We start from the raw sequence: 23,644 nt of genomic DNA, 5'->3' as shown, positions 1-23,644 counted from the left end.
CAAATTGTTGCAATTCCTGAGGGAGCAGAGGGTGGAATTTCTGGACGGGCTCTTTCCGAGTCTGCTCGACATAACAGGCCATAAGCTGGAATTCAAGCAAACACACAGAGTTCTGGCTCGGAGATCCGTTTCGCGAGGCAAGTAGTACAGGAAGGTTTTCTTGGAAGAACCACAATATTTTCTTGTTCCCAGACTTTGCGAATTCAACGAGAGAAACGTGATCGATTCAAGGAATGCAAGAAACTCTTACATCAATGGAAGGTCGCTTTAGCAATGATGTTCTCGGCAAAATTTAGAATAGATGCTAAGGATGGTCGTAAAATATTTACACGCCCACAGCAAGCGATGTTCTTCAAAAAGTCAATTTAGTGAGTAAGTCATTGTGTGATACTCATCAGCTGGAGTTTGTTTTGTGGAATAACACTCCTTCGGGACAGTATGTGGATGAATCTGCACATTCTCTGTGCTTATGCCTCCTATCAGTTGGTTTGTTTTGTGGAGTATTTCTTGCAGGACATTGGAGTGATTAGGTCATGTGTAGCGCTCATGTAACAGCCGAGTGGGCCTGACTCACTGAACATTCACTTGACTGTCCAAGGAATCAGAACTTTTTTTTTTTTTCTGCTGGTTCCGTTCTAGATCCGTTTGTAATAGACATGCGTGCACAAAACTTGACCTTGCTGATGTTATTCATGAAATGTAAAAAACTCAAACTTAAATTAATATTTTTATTCTTTAGTTAAGATTGTTATGCAGAAACAGCTGGTCGTTCTGGAGGAAGAATATGAGGTTGGTTTGGATCTGATGATCACATAAACACACTTGTTATAACTACCTCTAATTAAGTTATAAGCTGTTATAAGCAGTTATAAACACAATTTGTGTATCATTGAATTCGTAGATGATGTCATTAATCTGAGGATAAAATAAAATACTGTTGAATCCAATATAGATTGTGTGGGTCATGCTTAAATGTGATTTCTCTGTTTGTTTCAGGATATCTCACTGGATGAACTCATACAAGAGCTTCCAGAGCGTCTGTCGCGATATCCTTCTGCTAAAAATAAAACATGATGTTGTAAGACACTGTCTCATTCACCATGAGACACACAGATCCTGTATGTGCATGCTGATTTCAAACTAAGCGATGAGTCAAACTAGTTGTTTTGTGACAGTATACACCTTCGGGACACTTATGTGGATGAATCTAGAAATGTTTTGTGTTTATCCCGCCTATTGGCTTGAGTTTGCTTTATAGATTTTATTTTGCCATGTAATTCTGTCTCACAAAATGTGTTTAGAAACACTGGACTTGAGCAATCCAACGGCAAAGCTGTCACGGGGGCTCTCTTAGGCGTACATGGACTGTTTGAATTTAGAGGGATAAACGGCAGCTGGCGCTATCGTGCGCAGGGTTAATGTGCACATTTTTCTTTTTGTTTGGTTTTGGGGAAATTTGGGGTTTGGTTGTTGCACTAATGTGGAATGTGGACTTTATAATGTAATTTTTGACACTATCTATATTTTCTAATATGTCAAAATGTCAAATGTGGAATGTGAATGTGTTGGGTCACCCCATAAAAAGTATATAAGAAATATGATATAGTGTTTCTTCAAGAAATGCATCTTTCCCCTCCCCTTTGGGAAGATATGGGATGGACATGTTTTCTTTTGTGCTGGCTCGAGTAAGATCAGGGGAGTCAAGATCTACAATTCAAATGTCTCAAACAGATTAGACATAAATTAGAAAGATTCATTATTTTTTTAGCAGAAATTCAGGGTCAAAGGTTAATTTTGGCTAATATTTACGCACCTAATGCTGATGATTAATCGTTTTTATAGATCTTGAAGGGATGTTGCAAGCCGCTGGCACCCCTCATGATATAATATTGGGAGGAAACTTTAATCTTTTGATATACTCAGTACTTGATCATAGTGAGGCAAAAGTGTGTTAGCCCCCTAGAGCAACACTGACACTTCACAGGATGTGTAAAAATCTTGGTCTTACAGATCTTGTTGGGACAATGCTTTCTTTTCATCAGTCCATAAGATTTATTCTAGAATAGATTTTATATATATATATATATATATATATATATATATATATATATATATATATATATACATATATATCTGTTATGGATTGCTCAATTGGAAACTTAGTCTCAGATCACACCCTGGTATGTTTAGAGGTATTCATCATATAGTTGGTACTTTAATGTGTCCCTTTTGCAAAATCCTGAATTCCAACAAATGAAATCAATGTTTATTTGGAGACCAACTGGTCCTCAGTATCCTCTGTGGGCATGGCTTGGGAGGCACTTAAGACAGTTCTTAGGGGTCTGATCATACAGTATCCTTCATTCATCAAAAAATCCAAAGCATGATAACTCATGGAGTTGGAAGGGAATATTAAAAGTGCCGAATGTCGTCTGATGGCCTCAAAGAATTGACCTGACTGAAATACATATATAATACTATTTTGTCACAGAAGGTGGAGTTTTGGCTATTCAGGTCAAGACAGTCATACTTTGAGTTGGGGGAAAAATAGGGTTGCAACGGTATGAGATTTTCACGGTACGATAACTGTCTCAGAAAATATGGTTCTCTTACGAGAGGTTCTCTCGTATTGCGTAAGCTAGCTTACGCTACGGGAAAGATTAATATTTTCTGAGATATTGAAGCCAAAAAATTATCCTTAATTTTGTATCCATTGTCAACGCAGTGCAGCAGCTGCATACCTTGAGCGGGCTAGCTAGCGAGCTCATTGGTTGCTCTGCGGCAACTGCTGCAGCCTATAGACAAACTTGAGTGAACTCGCGTCCAATGACAGGCGCCCGCGCCGTCACTGTATCAAAGCCCGCCAGAATGGCCGTGGCTAGAGTGCATATAAGCATAAGTTCGTAGGCTGGAACCCTGATTTTCATCTATTCAGCAAAGCTCTTTGCATCTCTGAACTGCAGAAGCCGCGTCGCCGTTCGAGGGGCATCTAGCAAGCTTGGACAGCGCTCGAAGAAGCCACCTTCAGCCATCCTGCGAGCTACGCCATCCGGCGACGTATCCTTTTAGAGCAAGCTAGTTCCTCGAAGCACTCAAAACCGAAGCCGCCGCGCCGGCTTTCGTTTCGCCGCGCAGAAAGAAGCGCCGCTCCCAAAGGCTGCCAGAACCGGTGTTAGAAGCGACTACCTCGCCGGAGCCTCTCCCTCGAGCCTCGCTTTCACCCTCCCCGCCCCCCCCGGGACGCGCAGTTGCCGCCGAGCGGCCGCACTGTTGCCATCTCGGATGACGAGGCGGAGGATAAGGGCTGCTGTTCCATCATGGCTTCGGACAGCGAGGAGTGGTCAGGCTCCCAAGCCTCCTCCTCGGCCCAGGAATCCAGCAGGACCCGCGCCGGAGTCGAAGAAGAACTAACGCGCCTCCTCACACAGGCCGTCGACTGCCTCGGGCTCGAGTGGTCACCACCCTCTGAGCAGGCTCCAAACACAAACACCTCTCTGTATGTAAGTCCCATGCCCATGACTATGCTCGCGCATCACTTAACAGATGTGACTCTTTCCCCATTCACCTCAATCGGGAAGTCACTCACAGAACAGCCTGTCCCTGCTGTCTGCGAACAGTCATGCATAAGCACAGTAAGCGCGCTCACACATTCTGTTCAGCTCGCTGTGTGCGGCAATCAGGGCGACTTAGCCATTCACCCTCTAGCGTTACGCTTCAAAGCGTGGAAAGCTATCCCAGGGATATCCAAATGGGTGTTAAGCACAATAAAACAGGGCTATTTGCTACAGTTCGATCGCCGCCCTCCCCGCTTCAGAGCGCGGCTCGAAACTACTGTGAACACGGAAGCAGCCTGCATGCTTCGTTCAGAAATAGCAAACCTTCTGTGCAAAAGGGCCATAGAGAGAGTGCCACCTTCTCTGAGTCGGGGTTTTACAGCCGTTATTTTCTTGTCCCCAAGAAAGACGGCGGCCTCAGACCAATATTAGATCTCAGGGTTTTGAACAAGGTGCTCGCAAAAAGACCTTTCAAAATGCTTACAATCAGGAAACTCCTCGCGCATGTGCGCCAGGGGGACTGGTTTATTTCTCTCGATCTGAAAGATGCCTACTTTCAGATTCAGATAAATCCCCGTCACAGGCCATTCTTGAGATTCGCCTTTGACGGCCAGGTTTATCAATACACCGTCCTTCCGTTCGGCCTGTCTCTAGCACCCCGTACTTTCACGAAGTGCATGGATGCGGCGCTCGCACCCCTGCGGAGTCAGGGCTTGCGAATTCTGAACTATTTGGACGATTGGCTGATTTTGGCACAGTCACATACGGAGCTTCTGTCTCACAGGACAGTTTGGGTCTTGCAGTCAATTGGACCAAGAGCTCACTACAGCCCAGTCAGGCAATTTCCTTCCTTGGAATAGAACTAGACTCCATGGCGATGACGGCTCGCTCGACGCGCCGTGTTCAGCGACTAGCCGCGTCCTTTCAGATGAACAGCCTCACGCCTCTGAAAAAAATTTCAGAGAATGCTAGGTTACATGGCCTCAGCCGCAGCAGTACTTCAGCTGGGTTTACTGTGCATGCGCCCGCTTCAGCATTTGCTAAACACCCGCGCGTCTTGCCGGGCTTGGGCCACGGGCCGCCAGCCGATCAGAGTGACTCAGACCTGTATCAGCTCTGCAGCCCTTGGCAGTGGCCGAATGGTATCAGCGGGGAGTGACGATGGGAGCTGTATCTCGCCGAAAAGTCATCTCGACAGACGCGTCCAACACGGGTTGGGGCGCGGTCTGCGAGGGCTCTCCGGTTTTTGGCCTATGGTCTGTTCAGGAAAAGCTCCTTCACATAAATTGTCTGGAAATGATAGCAGATTCCTGGAGCTTACGCAGCTGTCACTGACAGCCCCGTGGCCCATTCCAGTGAGAGCAGATCTCCTCTCTCAAGCTCACGGCACGATCTGGCATCCCCACCCAGAGCGCTGCGCGCTGCACGCGTGGGTGATCAACGACTACCCGTCGCTTTGCCAGAAGGAGTAATAAACACTATCATACACGCTAGAGCCCCTTCCACGAGAAGACTCTATGCGTCCAAATGTTCTGTGTTTTCAAAATGGTGCACCGACAGAGACCTGGACCCACGGACATGTGGGGTGTCGTCGCTGCTCGTGTTTTTACAAGAGCTGCTGGATAAGGGCAGTTCCCCATCCACGCTCAAAGTGTACGTGGCGGCCGTCGCGGCGTTCGCTGAACCCCTGCACGGCCAGTCACTGGGAAAAAACGAGCTGGTCATCCGCTTCCTCAGGGGAGCTAGAAGGATGAACCCCCCGCGCCCCTCATCGGTTCCTATCTGGGATCTTTCCGTAGTTCTCGAAGCTATGAAAGCCCCCCTTTCGAACCGCTTCAATCCGTGGATTTGAAATACCTTTCACTCAAAACCGTTTTTCTAACTGCCCTGTCATCAGTTAAACGTGTGGGAGACCTTCACGCGCTGTCTGTCAGCACTGCGTGTCTTGAGTTTGGACCAAGTGACTCCGAGGTCATTTTAAAGCCTAGACACGGCTATGTCCCCAAGGTGATCGGTACTCCTTTCAGAGCACAAATCATTTCCCTATCGGCGCTGCCAGCATCCGATAGCGAACGCGACGGCAATCTCCTTTGCCCAGTCAGAGCACTGAGATTGTATACTGCGCACTCCGCCTCTTTCAGACGCTCTGAGCAGCTTTTCGTTTCGTTCGGAGGGCGCACCAAAGGTTTCGCTGCCTCGAAACAGACACTGTCTAGATGGATAGTGGACGCTATTGCTGCCTCGTACGCGTCAAAAGACCTACCATGCCCGTTAGGCATTAGGGCTCACTCCACTAGAGGCATGGCCTCCTCGTGGGCATGGTCCAGCGGGATTTCCATTCACAATATATGTGTGACAGCGGGCTGGGCTTCCCCCTCCACCTTTGTCAGATTTTACAATCTGGAAGTGCCCGCCCTGCAGGCAAAACTACTAGCAGTTTAATACTCTACAGCTCCCCTGGTGAGCTGCACTGACGGGACACATTCCACACAGACCGGCACCGCCGCTCTGTCTTTCCCTTCCCACTATGTGCTTATGTATTACACACACACTGGCCCGCACTCTTGCCGGCCAAATATTATTCCCCCACTCACAAGGGCTCCCCCGGGTCCCCCCACCGCCGGGGCTCATGCAGTGGATGCTTGGCGCGCACGGCGTTGACAATGGGTTCCCGTAGCGTAAGCTAGCTTACGCAATACGAGAGAACCTCTCGTAAGAGAACGAATCGGTTACCTAACGTAACCTCGGTTCTCTCTAGATGAGGGAACGAGTATTGCGTAGCCGGCCGTGCTCGCGCCACGAGCGACTTTCGCTTCATTCAATGAAAACCAGGGTTCCAGCCTACGAACTTACGCTTATATGCACTCTAGCCACGCCCATTCTGGCGGGCTTTGATACAGTGACGGCGCGGGCGCCTGTCATTGGACGCGAGTTCAACCAATGAGCTCGCTAGCTAGCCCGCTCAAGGTATGCAGCTGCTGCACTCCGTTGACAATGGATACAAAATTAAGGATAATTTTTTGGCTTCAATATCTCAGAAAAGATGAATCTTTCCCGTAGCTTAAGCTAGCGTACGCAATACTCGTTCCCTCATCTAGAGAGAACCGAGGTTATGTTAGGTAACCGATTCGTTTTACGGTATCATGGTATTAAACAATTATTATTATCAGTTGCAATGACCCTCAAAGGAGTGAAAACAGAAGGATTTTTTTTTGTTGAACAAATGCTTTATTATAATTGAAAATTGGAAATATGTGTAAAAAAGTCTCCCTTTTGAAAATAAATAAATAGAATAAATAAGCTAACAGAATTATAATAATAAACCAAATTATTAGCATGATAAAAAATAGCATGTAAATATAACATGTTATATAACTAAAGCATGTTAGTTTAAATGTTAGCAGCATGTTAAATTAACTAAGTAAAATAACATCAGCTGTGTGAGCTTTTAAAGTAATGCCCTATGATTATTAACAATTAACATACTGTAGGTGCGTGACACTCACTTATGTCAGACCCCCTCGCCTCGCTTCTCTCTGGCATTTTCTCTACTGCATGTGTGTGTGTGCGGTGCAAGATGACAAGTCTGACAGGCAGTCGAGGAGGAAAGGAGATGCACAGGTGAGATTCTCCATCCAGTTGCATTTTTTTCTCAATACCGTAGATAAGCAAATGTACATGCTTTAGAACCCTCAATGTTCATACCGTGGTATACCGTGAAACCCTAGTGACAGAGCAGGGAAGCTTTTTGCTAGCTATAAAAGCAGAGAGACTCTTTTTGTACCATTCCCTCAGTGAAATCTGCTGGTGGTAAAATGTTTACAATTTATCATTGATATTAATAATGCTTTTAAAGAATTCTATCTTGATCTATACTGTATAGTTCCATGTCTTTGTCTACTGATCAAGATATTAGAATCTTTGTGGAACCATTAGAACTCCCTAACCTGATGAATGAGCAAAATCATTTTCTTGATTCTGAGATAACATTGGCGAGGTAATTAAGGCCTTGCCTCTGGGGCCAGATGGCTGTGCCACTGAATTTATAAGATCGTATGTTACAAAACTGGCTCCACTATTGTTCGAAATTTATATGGAATCATTAAAGAATGGAAAGCTTCTGCCAACCATGACATACGTCCGGATCAGTGTAAGAGTTAACGTTCAATTTCCCTGATCCAACTAGATGTAAATATATTGTAGAAAATACTGGTCTTATACATATAGATCAGTTGGGGTTTATTCAGGGTTGCAGCTCTTCTGATAACATTAGGTGTCTCATCAATATCATTTGGTCAGTGGCGAATGATCAGACTACGGTCGCTGACATCTCACTTGATGCCGAAAAGGCGTTTGATATGGTAGAATGGGATTATCTTTGTGGCAGGGCGGAGGGCGGGGCTGGGTCGTGATCCTTCTCACCCGGTCCCGTATTAGACTAATCAAGCCTCCGAGGTATAAAGGTCGACTGCAGGGTGTCGTGCGGGAGAGAGAGATCGTTAGCGGACATGTCCGTCATGTGTGTGTTTGTGTCTTTGTTTTAAGTTGATCATTAAAAATATTATTTATATCGTAAAGCCGGTTCTTGCCTCCTCCTTTGCATTGATGCGTTACACTGGTGCCGAAGCCCGGGAAGGAGGAGGGATACGCCGTAATAGAGTTCCCGCCACTACCGTCCACCCCAACGGAGCAGCCGCGGCCATCTGACTGGGGATGGAGCCCAGCCGCCTGAAGAGGATGATGGCCGCCGACCGCGAGGGGAGAAGGGGCTCCTAACCGACCGCCTGGAGCGGTCAGGGCCACTGCCAGGGGCGGAGGAGTTCCCTACCAGCCGCTGAAACGCGGCGGGGTTTAAGACCGCGAGCGGGGAGGGGCTCACTGCCAACCGCCTGGAGCGAGAGAACTGCTGCCAAGGGCGGGGGAGACCCCTTCTGTTCCCCGAGAACGCGGCGGGGTGTTCCGTCCGCCAGGGGCTGGAGGACTGCCTCGGATCCGCCCGGAGAGGCGCGGCTGTTGTCCGATAGAGGGTGGAGGAGTGGCCGAGGAACAAGCTGCGGCGTATCGGAGAACTGGCGAGTAAGAGTTTTTTTTTTTCATCTCTCTCTCCTCTCTCTCTCACTGTCGCTCTGCGTTGGCCTTTTCCCTCTTTTAAATTTTACAGTTTTTTGGGGGGTACTACACTGTTACAGGAAGTCCTTGCCCATCCTTTAACTGCGTTACAATCTTTTTTTCACATGAATCTTTTTTTTTACGCAAACAAAGAATGTGACAGTATTTACATTTAACAATTAAAAAATAACCAAGGCAAACAAACATACATTCCAATGGCCAACAAGACCAGTCTATCTCCTGTATGTATTTATATTTGTGTGTGTGTGTGTGTGTGTGTGTGTGTGTGTGTGTGTGTGTGTGTGTGTGTAAGTGTATCTGGGTGTTGGGGTGGAAGCATATAAACAAAAGAACATCTAGAAATGTATAACAGATATAACAATAGTAAAAACAACAAATAATAATGACAATAATAATAAACACCATCCATTAAGAATGCAGGGGGGCAGGAAGAGGGCAAATAATAATAATAATAGTAATAGTAATAATAATAATATAAAATTTTTATAAGGCTGCCTCTGATCCCTCCATGGCCACGTCATAAATTAGTCCGCCCATGTCATGCCACAACAGGCCATCAGTGAGAGATGCCCCCATGCCAACATGGCTTTGTTGTTTTTTTTTCTTTTTTTTTTCCGTTTTATAAATTTTCTCCTCCTCCTTCAATAGGTGTGTATGTGTGTCAACTAGAGTGTGATGCATTAAAAAAACGAGGGGTGCAGCTTAGAACCAGCCCAGGGCAAAGCCCAGGCCACCACACACATGCCATGCTTACCCTGTGTTGTTGTGTTCTACCCTTTTCTCCTTTTTCTGATGCATTCCTTGTTAAGCTCTTAATAGATATGAATGTATCTCAGCTAATATGTGGGGCATTAAAAAACAAAGCGAGGCATGCAATGCATAACCAGCCCAAGGCAAGAAATCAAGGGCAAAAAAGTGTGGGGATTATCTTTTTAAGATTTTGGAAATATACGAGTTTGGGAATACTTTTATTGGGTGGATTAAGTTCCTTTATATACACCCGGTATCGGCAGTATTAACAAATTGATTATTTTAGTCTGGATAGGGTTGCCCTCTTTCCCCATTATTTTTCTGTCTTGTCATAGGACCATTATCAACTGCGATAAGAAGGAAGATGATTTTCCAGGAGTGGTGGCGGGAGGAATGGCACTGTCATGTTCATTGTTGTCCTTTGTTCTTTTGTGTACTTTTATTTTGAAATTCCTGTTCTGTTCCTAGCCTTGTCACATCCTGTTTTCCCTCCATGTTTTGTATCTGGTTTTTATTGGTTCATTGTTTGATTACTTTGATTCAGTTCTTGTTTGTCAATGGTTTTAGTTAATTATCTTGTTATCCTGTTTCAGAGATCTGTTTGTTGATTGGCCTTGTTACCCTTGTCCTTGTGTATTTAAACCCTGTTTATTCCTCCATTCCCTTGTCGGTCGTTGAATGTTTGCACTTCACGTGTATGTGTTAGTTCCTTGTTTCCTGCCCTGTTCCCTATTATCACTTACTCGTTCGAGGTTCCTGTGCCCTTCGTAGATGTCTCCATGTTCTGTCAAGGTTTAGTCTCTGTTTTCCCTTCGTGGATGTTTCCTTTGTTCCTGTGTTTTGTGTTATTTTTAGTTAGGTTTAGTCTCTGTTTTCCCATCATGGATGTTTCCTTTTGTTCCTGTGTTTTGTATTATTTTTAGTTTTAGTTGTTGCAATAAAGTTCCGCGTTTGGATCCACACCTCCCGTTTGCCTCTGTCTCTATTCATAACAGAACGACCGACCTCAATGGATCCAGCGGTTCTTCATGCAAGCTGCCACCTCCTGAACCTGAGGCAAGGAAGCCGCCCAGTGGAGGACCACCTTAGAGACTTCCTGGACCTAGCGTGGGCTACTGACTTCCCAGACTCCTCCCTGGTGGTGTTCTTCCGGGCTAGTCTGACCGATTCGCTCAAGGAGCTGTTGCCACCAGCGACGCATGGCTGGACGCTCCGCGATTTTGTGAAGGAGACTTTGCTGGTCAGCGGCTCGCCCATGGCTTTTCCCATCACGCCTGCCCCACCTGTCAGCGAGCAAGCCTCCACACCAGTCGTTTCCCATGAGCCTGCACTGCCCACTTCGTCTGCCCAGAGGAGGAGGAGGAGAAGACGGGCTTCCGCCTCCCGGCCCAAGCCTGCCCCGGCCAGCGAGCCTGAGCCCTCGTCAGCCACGGTCATCGAGCCTGAGCCCTCGTCACCCACGGTCAACCAGCCAGAGCCATTAGCCCCCGATGTCAGTGAGCCAGCGCCTGTCGCCTCAGTCGTCAGTGAGCCAGCGCCTGTCGCCTCGACCGTCAGTGAGCCAGCGCCTGTCGCCTCGACCGTCCCTGAGCCAGCGCCTGTCGCCTCGACCGTCCCTGAGCCAGCGCCTGTCGCCTCGACCGTCCCTGAGCCAGCGCCTGTCGCCTCGACCGTCCCTGAGCCAGCGCCTGTAGCCTCGACCGTCCCTGAGCCAGCGCCTGTAGCCTCGACCGGCCCTGAGCCAGCGCCTGTAGCCTCGACCGGCCCTGAGCCAGCGCCTGCAGCCTAGACCGTCCCTGAGCCAGCGCCAGTAGCATGACCGTCCAAAAGCCAGCGCCAGTGGTCGTGCCCGTCCAAGAGCCAGTGCCTCTCGAGCCTCCCAGGGCTCCTCTCGAGCCTTCCAGTGCTCCGCCTCTCAAGTCTCTCGAGCCTTCCAGGGCTCCTCCTCCCGAGCCTCCCAGGGCTCCGCCCCTCAAGCCTCTCGAGCCTCCCAGGGCTCTGCCCCTCAAGCCTCTCGAGCCTTCCAGGGCTCCGCCTCTCGAGTCTCTCGAGCCTTCCAGGGCTCCGCCTCTCGAGCCTTCCAGGGCTCCGCCTCTCGAGCCTTCCAGGGCTCCGCCTCTCGAGTCACTCCCAGGCCACCCAAACCGGCCCTTGCCCTGTGGCCACCTCCCTTGCCTCCTAAACCTGTCCTTACTCGGTGGACACCCCCCAGACCACCTGACCCGGTCCCCGTCACATACCCTCATGGACTTCCTGTCTGCCCCTTGCGCCTCTGTGACCTGCCTGTCTTGCCCTCTGTGTCCCCCTGGACTGTCTGTCTGCCCCTTATGCTCCCTTGGACTGTCTGTCTGCCCCTTGTGGCCCCTTGGACTGTCTGTCTGCCCCTTTTGCTCCCTTGGTCTGTCTGTTTGCCATGTCATGTGTGTAGGATCGTCTGGAATCCGATCCTTTGAGGCGGGGATTCTGTCATGTTCATTGTTGTCCTTTGTTCTTTTGTGTACTTTTATTTTGAAATTCCTGTTCTGTTCCTAGCCTTGTCACATCCTGTTTTCCCTCTATGTTTTGTATCTGGTTTTTATTGGTTCATTGTTTGATTACTTTGATTCAGTTCTTGTTTGTCATTGGTTTTAGTTAATTATCTTGTTATCCTGTTTCAGAGATCTGTTTGTTGATTGGCCTTGTTACCCTTGTCCTTGTGTATTTAAACCCTGTTTATTCCTCCATTCCCTTGTCGGTCATTGAATGTTTGCACTTCACGTGTATGTGTTAGTTCCTTGTTTCCTGCCCTGTTCCCTATTGTCACTTACTCGTTCGAGGTTCCTGTGCCCTTCGTAGATGTCTCCATGTTCTGTCAAGGTTTAGTCTCTGTTTTCCCTTCGTGGATGTTTCCTTTGTTCCTGTGTTTTGTGTTATTTTTAGTTTTAGTTGTTGCAATAAAGTTCCGCGTTTGGATCCACACCTCCCGTTTGCCTCTGTCTCTATTCATAACAGGCACATAAGCTTTTGCTCTACGCAGATTATATTTTATTATTTGTCTCCGAACCCACAAGATCTATGCCTTGCCTTCACAGAATTATCAGTTCTCAGGATAAAGAGTTAATAGGTCTAAATCCGAAGCTTTGGCTCTGACAGCGTACTGCCCAGCGACGGCTTTTCAAACAGGGTATTAAACATATGGGCATTTCCTTTGTAGAAAATTTGTGTGATTTAGTTAGAGTTCATTTTGATCCTTTAATAAAAAGGTTTTCGAGTGATGTGGGCAGGTGGGCTTCATTGCATTTATCGATGATTGGGAAGGTTAATGTTATTAAAATGTATTGTATTCCAAAATTCAACTACCTGCTTCAATCTCTCCCTGTTAATGTCCCCCTCTCTTATTTTAAGCAATTTGATAGTATAACGAAGTCCTTTGTTTGGAATGGTAAACATCCCAGATTACATTTCAATAAATGACATAGGCCGATTGACAAATGTGATCTTGGCCTACCTAAGATTTTGTTTATTGTTATGGGTTTGGTCTCAGATATTTGGCTCTTTGGTCGCTTCCACCTGTGAGAGCCCCTCCCTGGTTTTCTATTGAACAGGAAGTTATTTCCCCAATTTCGGCATTGCAAAGTCTATCAAACTAATCGGAGAAGTTAAGTTATACCCCATTATCTCGCATTTGCACTCGGTATGGGCAAAAGTGTCCAGAGTGTTTTATTTGGACATTTATTTAAATGTTGCCTCGAGCATATAGCTGCACCCAGTTACGTTTTAATAAGTCCCCTTTCTACTGGTCAGAGTGGATTGTGTGGGGGGTTACTAAACTCGGTGACCTATAGACCTAGGCAGGGTTGGGAGAGTTACTTTTGAAATATATTCCACTACAAATTACAGAATACATGCTGTAAAATGTAATTTATAACATATTTCATTAGATTACTCAAGGTCAGTAATGTATTCTAAATACTTTGGATTACTTCTTCAGCACTGGTAGATTTTTTACTTCAAACGTACTTCTCTGTCTGCTCGTATGAATGTAACACATCATAAGAAAGTGTTTCACCGCTGTTCAAATGCACTTTGGATCGCATCATTTATATATATATAAATGTTTTCCATCTGAAAGGACTAAATATTAAATGAAACAAATGACAATAAAATGCAAAGTAATCTCTTCAGTAATCAAAATACTTTTTGAATGTAACTGTATTCTAATTACCAATTATTTAAATTGTTACTGTAGTGGAATACAGTTACTTATATGATGTATTTTAAATACATAATCCCGTTACATGTATTCCGTTACTCCCCAACCCTGCCGATATGAGAGCGGAGTGTTGAGATCATTTGAAAATTTGGTTCAACATTTTGGGATCCCCAAATCTCAGTTCTTTATGTATTTACAGCTGCGCCATCTGATCTGTACTATCTCAAAGGTTCACCACTACCGGCAAAGAGCTGCAAACATTTGCAGTGAATTAAAAGATAATTTGCATGTGAAAATAAAGAGAGGCAAATTTGCTGTTAATTTAGATTTTTTTGTAACGCTAGAAAAACTTAATTTTCCCGGCTTGTAAAGCTAATGTTCTTGTGCGTTCTTGAGCTGATTGACAAACGATGTCTGTATCTAAAACGTGATTGGCTCTTTTACCTGTAAGGCAGGACTTCCTTTCTACGTCTGTTGACCATTCCAATTTCTCCCATTCATTATAATAGAAGTGGCCCATCTCGGATAAAAAGTATCTGCTGCATTATTTCAAAATAAAAGTCCCATGCAACTTAAAATTAAAGCAGTTAGTAATGTCATTACTTTTTCCATGAAGTAATAAGTAGTGTAATCTGATTACAATTTCAGAGAATTATATCTTTTGTTTTGGTGTAATTTACCCAACACGGCACATAAAGAACAAGACACTAAAGTAAACACTTGACTTTATAGAAAATGGCTACACGCACACACACTAAATTGAATGCACTGGTATGCAACACGTGAGTACACATTGTTGGTCTCAAACTCACACTGCTAGAAAAACAGAAACATAGTTTGATCTATGCCATCCTGAGCCAAATACACTGAGATCTTGTGTAAAATCCAGTCGGTAATTCACTTCATGGACAATTGCAAATGAGCTCATTTGTCTTTAGCACTCCTGCTAACTGATACAAAATTCAATGTAACTGCTGCTTGCGAATCCAGCGTATTTTAGCTATAATTCAACTGTTTGTTATACAATAATAATCTAATTAACAATAGTAATGTGCAAATCTCTTCACAAAAAATAAGGTGAACAAAATGTACCATAATTGATACAGAACAACACAATCATACCATATAAAATGGCTCACTTATTGTTATCTCTTCATATTAAACTGGGTTAGGAGCAAGTATTTTAACATAGAAAAAAGCGTAGCTTTAAAAACAATAGAAGTGTGTATATGTGTGTGGCTCTTGACTGTTGCCGGTATCTTGGTCAATTTTGCCAATGTGAGACATGAGCACTCTCTAGATATGAGTCTTTCAGTTCATTCCTGATGGAGGAGACGACTGATGTGTCTTTATTGCTGTAATGACGATGTCATCACTGAGGCGCTCCTCCTCTTTTCCAGTCTCTGCAGACCCTCCTCTCGCACCTGAGCATGCTGGGTACCGGCTCTGTGAGCTGCCTCAGTTGCTGCTATGTCAATCTGAGCATATTTACTGGAGCTTTTCCCTGCACACATACAACCGACAAATAAATGGTGAAAACTTACTAGCAATGGACAAAGAAAAACAGGTTCACTTTTTACAGGAAAATATTGAAAAGGGTACCAACATAAATGTTTTTGAAACTTTTTTTGGTGCATAAAACCACATATAAAGTTTTCAAATATGCTGATTCAAGGCTCGTCACACCCGGTTTGATGTAAAGAATGATCAGTTATTAGACAACCTTAGCATAAAAGTAATCCATCAGACTCCAGTAGATTAATCAATGTCTTCTGAAGCAATCCAGTTGGTTTTGGGTGAGAACAGACCAAAATATAACTCCTTTTTCACTGTAAATCTTGCTACTGCACTCTAGGCATGATCAGGATTTCAAGCTTGATTACACTTCCTAGTGCTTGATGCATGCGCAGATCACTTGATGGCGCTATAGGAGGTAACCTCGAGCTTGATTGCCAAGAAGAATCCGATGTCAAGATTTATAGTGAAAAATGGAGATACGTTTTGGTCTGTTCTCACCCAAAACTGATTGGTTCGCTTCATAAGACACGATTTAAAGGTGAAGTGGGACATTTTTTGGGGTCGGCTGTGGCTCCGGTGGTAGAGCGGGTCGGCCACTAATCGCAGGGTTGACGGTTCGATTCCTGGCCCACATGACTCCACATGCCGAAGTGTCCTTGGGCAAGACACGGAACCCCAAGTTGAGCCCAATGGCAGGCTAGCGCCTTGCATGGCAGCTCTGCCGTCATTAGTGTGTGAGTGTGAATGGGACACAGGTGTAAAGCGCTTTGGTTACCACTAAGGTTATAAAAGGCGCTATATAAGTGCAGACCATTTCGCATTATTTGATGTCAAAATACATTCTATCCCAGTTTATTGTTCACTGACAACTATATGTAAGCCATTCGTGAGTTTACCTTCACCAAAAGTGTACACACTGAGCCTCCCATGCACTATTAAAACGTTATGTTTATATTTTGAGTGGCTTGCTCAGTCCCATCCATCCCTTTCTAGCTCAACCTATAGCATGAGTTTGGGGTGTGCCTATTTGTTCAGCCAGGGGAATATGAAAAACCATGGCATACGTGTACAGAGGAAATTAAAGTTAGCATCGCCTACAGAGACAGAGAGAACGGAGGAAAACCAGAGTGAGCATTGGCGTCTCATTAACAAGGTGGAAGACACACACACCACACATTATGGGATTGCTCTGCCCCAAGCCCTTATATTATATTATTATAATTTGTTGTTTTGGGTTACAGTCCATTCGCACCTCTGATGGCTGTGATGGCCTCCTGAAGCTCTGGTTCCATGTAATGCAGCTGTTTCTTGGATGTGGGGCTGGTGGGAATGTTCACGTATGTTACTGTGTCTCCCCTCGGCCTGTCAGCTGCTGCCGAGCCGTCCACAGGAAATGCAAACACTCCACCTAAAACACATGAATTTAACAGACTTTATTTATAAGGAATGTTCAGTTCTTGACACTTGTTGATATAATGTGCTACATCTGGTGAAGTTACTTTAGTTATCCGGTCTTCTCCACACATGAAAAACGGTCAGAATGCTGCTATATGTGACACAATATCTATTATTTTGGGTTTATCATTGTGTAGTTTGGCCAGTGAAAACACTGTATATAAACTACTAGTCCAACCAGGCCAGCAGAAAAAAAGGACATTGTTGAGCCCTGATTTCTCCATCTGTAAGAAGCTGTTATCTATCTGAGGTTAACATTATAAGATATTCATCTCAGTAAATTTTTATATTTCAATTGTAAAATTACAATATGGTGGAATCATTTGTCATATCTAAGAAGAGTATCATATGAGTCCAATGTGTAATAGTTCCAGGGGCGTAGATTCTGGCCCCCTCCCAATAACCAAGACTAGCAAGTACAAGGATAGTGAAATAAGTAGGTTTTTCAACTTTTTAAGGAAATGTGACAATTCATAACTCATCTAAGGGCTTGAAACCTTTCATTTTTAGCCACTGCACCACACCATTCACCATATGTACAATGTACAGTTTCTAAAAACTACATTTAACTTCAGTCAACTGGATGTTTTGCTGTATGAGGCCTTTGAACACAATTACAATAGTTTTTCAAGAGAAGGACTCATGTGACTCAAACAAAGAGACCGCTCACCATCAGTGAAATGATGAGAGCCAAACTGTGATCCACTACAACTCGCCATTAGCTCATTCCTGCTCCTCTTCTCTGACTTTAGAAAGAGAAAAAGAGAGAGAGAGAGAGAGAGAGAGAGAGAGAGAGAGAGAGAGAGAGAGCATTAATAAAGTCTGATTCACATTAATATTCGGTAAGATCTCAAATTTGGACATGATCTAAATGCCAGCTGTAAATCAAGTATCAGACCAGAATTTTCTATCCTAATCCAAGCAACAACTTTGGCAATAAACTTTGTTTTTAATTATTATTATTATTTTAATATTTTCCTTGAGGCTCACTTAAAATAGAGCTCAAGAAAAAGTATGTGAACCCTTTAGAATTGCCCGCATTTATGTTACAATTTCTCTCAAACTCTTGTTTGATCATCTAAAAAACACAATCTGGTTTTAACTAATAACACACAAATTATTACATTGTTCTTGTACATATTAAATACATAATTCAAACATTCACAATATAGGTTGGAACAAGTATGTGACAAAAACAACCTATCCACAACAGCTTAATTTGAAACTTGTATTATAGAGACATAGAGAGAGAGAGAATCATTCCCAGACTTTCTAGAAACGATGTAGTTTGAGAGAGTTACACATCTGTCCACCACTGCAATTCAAAATAAAAGCATATATATATATATATATATAACAGATCAGCCACAACATTAAAACCACCTGCCTAATATTGTGTAGATCCCCCATAAGCCACCAATGCAGCGCCAAATCTCATCTCAGTATAGCATTCTGAGATTATACTCTTCTCACCACAAATGTAACAGAGTGTTATCTAAGTTGCCGTAGACTTTAAGTTCGAACCAGTCTTCGGAGTAAATTCTAGAGACTGTTGTGTGTTAAAGGAGATCAGCAGTTACAGAAATACTCAAATCAGCCCATCTGGCACCAATAATCATGCCATGCTCCAAATCACTGGCATCACATTTATTTCCCCATTCTGATGGTTGATGTTAACATTAAGCTCCTGACCTGTCTCTGCATGATTTTATGCACTGCTGCCACACGATTGGCCGATTAGATAATCGCATGGATGATTGTTGGTGTCAGATGGGCTGGTTTGAGTATTTCTGGGATTTTCACACACAACAGTCTCTTGAATTTACTCAGAATGGCGCCAAAAACAAAAACATCCAGTGAGGGGCAGTTCTGTGGATGGAAACGTCTTGTTGATGAGAGAGCTCCACAGAGAATGATCAGACTGGTAACCACTCAGATAACCACTCTTTAAAATTATTCTGAGATGTGGGTTGGTGCTGTTTTGGCGGTTCAAGAGGGATCCACACAATATTAGGCAGGTTGCTTTAATATTGTGGCTGATCAGTTTATACATATATATATACACATATACCGGTCAAAATTTTTGAAACACTTACTTTATTTACACTTAATAAGTAAGTAAATAAAGTAATAAATACACTTATTATATATTTTTTAAAGTCATCAAAACTATGGAATAACATAAATGGAATTATGGGAATTATGTTGTGACTAAACAAAATTCAAAATAAATCAAAACTTACTGTTTAAAAACAGTTATATTTGAGCATCGTCACAGTAGTCAACCTTTCTCTAGAATTTGCTGACATGAACTCTTGACATTTTCTCCAGCAACTTCTTGAGGAATCACCCTGGGATGCTTTTAAACAGTATTGAAGGAGTTTCCAACTATGTTTGTCACTTATTGGCTGCTTTTCTTTATTATTTGGTGCAAGTCATCCATTTCAAAAATATTTATATGGTGGCTCAATTATATATTTTTCTACAAAAGAAATTTCAAACATTTAATCATACGCCTTCAGATCAAAAGATGTTTAAGATCATGAAAAACATTTCAGTCAAGTCAACTTTTCACCGGTAGTGTGAATATATAAAACGTTTACTTGAAAAGTCAGTATGCTTTATTTACGTCAAAGCTATGAACATACTTGCAATTTGTTTGCAGAGGAAGAGATATTTTCATTCTAGAGAGCATTTTACTGGACAAAATAAGTGAGTACAAGATGAGTCATGTTTTCGTGGATGAGAAAGATTGTACATGTAAATGTCTTTCTGCTAAATTTGAATTATTTCCACTTTTAGATGAACCACTAAATGTAGAAAAATCATGCATTAAAGGGATAATAGAATACCATTCCTAAATACACTGGGCTGTATTTAGGAATGCCAACTGTAATTCAAAAGGAATATTGCTTCACCTCAATGCTCCTCTCCGTCGCTCGACTGTCCATGATTTCATAGGCAGGATCTGTTCTTCCTTTCTCTGCATAAATCCTCTGTCTATTATCTGTGCAAAGACAATTAGAAGAAGAGTTCAAAACAAACATACTAGAGACACAATATATCCGTGATAATATCGCTTTCTACAAATATTGGTGCTTTTTAAAAATGATCAGTGTATTTTTTAGACATTATATTTTTATATATAATTCATTGTACTGAATTAACTGGTTTAATTCGAGAGAGCTAGTTACCAAAAATTTTATTTTAGACAGTGACTGACATGGTTTTTGTCCCAGCCAAATAACACCCACACACAAACATTGCCGCCCCAACAAGTCAAACACAGCACCACAAGCAGCATTAGGTAAATCCTGTATCTTCTTCTAAATCCCATAATGGAAGAAGTCTGACACATTTGGAAATAACTGTGACATCATTCTTCCGCTCAAATCCCTTTTCAAGTCTATGAGGTTCTCCACCCACCCAAAACCTTCAAAGTAGCAACAAATGGCAATCAATGAACTGAGAGGAGGCAGAACAGCTGGAGAAGGAGTGGAAAACAACAGTGAAATAGAGAGTGTTTGCATGCAGTGAAACTAGCGATTATAATATTAACAAGAGAGAATAGACTGATGAAAATTTGCAGGAGTAAGAAGAACATTGACGGAGGATTCACTGAGAATGAATTGCTCCTCCTGATACTTCACGCACAATATGCACGACACAAATGTTGTCATCAGCACAGTCTGCGTGGACTGTCTGCGCATGCCCAAGATATTCTCAACACGCTCATAGTCGTGCGTGCGTTAACTACGTTAACTATACTAAAAGAGTATCACAGAGCAGTTGTACTAGCATGCATTTGCAGAGCCGCCAATAAGGGGGGACAAAGAGGGGCTTGAGGGGGGAGTCCACAGAACCTTTCCATATTCCATACTGTAGAGCGGATCTAACTGTGTTCAGCGGATATAAACTCGGAGACAGCGCGCAACCGCGAATACCGTCCAGGAAGCGCACGTTGATGGGATAACTGTATGTTCCCTCTGCACTGTTGGTGTAGAAAGTGGGGGTGCGTGGATACAAAAACAAAGGGTAGTAGATTCAGGGACACAGGGGACAAAGAGGTGTGGTGACCTTGGTGTGCGCACATGTTATGTCTCCTGTGTGTTGCAATTGTACAGAGATGGTTCCACCTCTAAAAAACTCAACTGAGCCCAAGACAAATAAATGGCAATTGCCAATGAGGTGGGCCGGCTTTGGTACATGGACCATTCACAGAAAGCATGGCAGAAAATCCATTCAGATTGGCTGGATGACTTGATATCCTCCGGTATCCTTGATCTTAGAAAAAAAATACAAACCTAAGTGGTCAAATATGTCTGAAACATACGTTACCTGATATTAACCCCATAACATCTAGTGGCGGGTCATGATAAACAAATCATCTGCAAAATATATTCTCAACTGATGATTAAATGTTATACACTTAATATATTAAGTGTATAACTTAATATAATCATCAGTTTAACTGTATAACATTAAGCTGTGGCTCAGTTGGTAGAGCGGGTCGGCCACTAATCGAAGGGTTGGTGGTTTGAATCCTGGCCCACTCGACTCCACATGCCGAGTGTCCTTGGGCCCCAAGTTGCTCCCAATGGCAGGATAGCACCTTGTATAGCAGCTCTGCCACCATTGGTGTATGAATGGGTGAATGAGTCACAGTGTAAAGAGCTTTGAATACTGTTAACGTTAAAAAGGCGCTATATAAGTGCAGACCATTTACTTTCACAAAGCTGAGGATCTTAGCTTTTCAACAACCCCTAGAATAAGCTTCTATTCCACTCACAAACTGAAATATTCCATGAATCATTGAGTGGGATTTCAACATCTCAGAGTGCTCAGCTGCTCTAGAGCGCCACCAACTCTCTTGTGATAAAGTTCTTGCTGCCATCTAGTAGAATAAATTAACACTTTTTGCAGGGACATAGAACAAACAGAGCCTGAATCACAGGCTTTCAAACAAAAAAAAAGGAAAAAAAATGTATGGTGTAAATATTTACAATACTATTTATTAATTATTTGATGGTTTTTTTCTTTTTAATTGCGGGGCTTTCCATAAAATGAGACCAATATGTCTAGTGTATGTGTGTAAGGTGAGCTTTTAGATTTGTCCTGGTTTCATGAACATTATGTGACCGTGGCAACATTTTTGCAAAATGAAATGATGTGCCTTTTTACACATTTTGATGCAGTTTCCCAGTGAAATGTCCAGTGGGGTCGCCAAAAGTGAGTGAAATGTGTCGTAATCAGACAAGGCTTTTAAGGTGAATATTTCATTGAGGTCTTAAAGAGTAAAACATACCGGCCTAACCTAAACTAAAACCAAGTGTTGTATAAACAAATGAGAGGTAGACTCATAACAGACATCCTTACCTTTTAACCAACACCTAAACCTAACGGACAGAATGCGAAATGAAAAGCTTGTTTCCTGCTACGCTTATTTCACGTGTCAGTTTGTGGGTTTGACTGGTCTTGAACCGCAGTCTAAACCTCTATCAGGTGAGCTAACTTGGAAATTAATTATATTGGAATAAGTGTGTAACTGTAGGTGGGTCTGTAATATAAGCATTAAAATGTATCATTTTTCAAATAATGTGTTATAGTAAAAGTGTTTTGATTTCATAGCACAGCAGTGTAAGTATTAGAGTGAAAAATAAGTGTTTATAAAGTGATAAACAGCTGTTGTAGTCATGAATTGTGTGAAATTGAATAAAAATGTTGTTGTAGCGTCTCTACTGTTAATTTCACCAGGAATCTGCGACAAAATGTAGAATTCGGCATGTAAAAGTTAGTTTGAAAACTTTTGTCATAGTAACGTTCATTCTATAAGACTAGGTTACTAAAAAGCCATTGAGCCTTCGAAGGAGAGTTGAGAAGAAGGAGGTGCATTTTGATGTTTTGGGTTAGCGACGAGACGAGTCCGGCGTAAGAGGTTTATGTGTGATGGCCAGATCTTCTCTTACCTTTTTCAGATATTCTCAGATATTCTTCAGACAGTCCTCCACTCTGGAGGGTGAGTTGTTGGCGTTCTTGTTCCTGGGGAAAAATGTCTCTGGATGGAGTTGGTTTGCGAAGCTGACCCATGCCCTCTCCTCTCCTGCACTGAAGGCAGTTCTCATAGAGGAGAGTGTGCATGCTCTGAGCGGGACGCCTGCACTCAGCGCCTACAGGCACCACATATGGTGACATTGGCTCATAACCCCTGCCATTTACGGACCGCAGGTCTGATTTCCCGGTAGGTCCGTAGTGTGCCAGAAGATCAGACAGACAGGAAATGTAGCCATCAGATCCTCCCTCCTCATTGGTCAGTAAGTATTCAGGAGACTGCTTCCATGTGTCGTGATTGGGTAACGATGGACATGACTCGCTGATCTCTTCTAGCTTCTGATTGGTTGGTTGACTAGTGACATCACTAGCAAGCGTGGCTGAATGTTCACCTGCCGAGGTAAAACCTGAAGCTCTGAGAGTTTGTCTGTACTTACCTGACAAAATCTCACATGTGCAACATACTCTACAACATTGGGGTGCAATAGTCACTAATAGGCCACTATTGAAAATGCTTCTTTAAAAATAACATATAATGTATATACATTTTTTTAATGCACATTTTGGAGATTTGTTTTTCACATCTTGGTTTTTCCATACAGCATTTTGCATGCAATATCCCAAATATTTGCACAAAAATATGTGAATAGAAACTCTTGAAGCTATTGACCATCTTAACGCATTTGTACAAAAGTTCAAATATCCTTGCTTCCATGGAAGCACATAAGATGCTGGATAGCATGGATTATCTTTAGTGCATACCAAATGCTAAGAAATTCTGAAATACGTTTACATTTCTCAACCTTTTACTTAAATTATGATGCCTTTGTGTATTTGTATTCAATTATAAAAGTAGCAAAACAGAGGCACTTTCACTTGTGAACTCCGACTATTGCAACCCAACGTACAGTGAGGAAAATAAGTATTTGAACACCCTGCTATTTTACAAGTTCTCCCACTTAGAAATCATGGAGGGGTCTGAAATTGTCATCGTATG

The 23,644-nt window shown here is 43.2% G+C and overlaps 1 protein-coding gene across 2 annotated transcripts in view; it reads right to left on the bottom strand.

Moving 5' to 3' along the window:
- Positions 1–14,356: 14,356 nt before the first annotated feature.
- dok7a (docking protein 7a) overlaps positions 14,357–23,644 on the bottom strand; it is a 35,405-nt gene continuing 26,117 nt past the window's right edge. For both annotated transcript variants that reach the window (XM_052143832.1, XM_052143822.1), the window contains exons 9-12: positions 19,518–19,606; positions 17,270–17,345; positions 16,397–16,552; positions 14,357–15,130 (exon numbers count right to left, since the gene is read on the bottom strand). In XM_052143832.1, the coding sequence (XP_051999792.1) occupies positions 14,976–15,130; positions 16,397–16,552; positions 17,270–17,345; positions 19,518–19,606 (476 nt within the window). In that variant the 3' untranslated portion in view covers positions 14,357–14,975. The remainder of the gene's footprint in view (positions 15,131–16,396; positions 16,553–17,269; positions 17,346–19,517; positions 19,607–23,644) is intronic.

The sequence above is a fragment of the Xyrauchen texanus genome, chromosome 2, assembly GCF_025860055.1.
Source record: "Xyrauchen texanus isolate HMW12.3.18 chromosome 2, RBS_HiC_50CHRs, whole genome shotgun sequence".
NCBI lineage: Eukaryota > Metazoa > Chordata > Actinopteri > Cypriniformes > Catostomidae > Xyrauchen > Xyrauchen texanus.
Note: the sequence above shows the minus strand (reverse complement) of the source record. Positions and strands in the feature narration are given on the sequence as shown.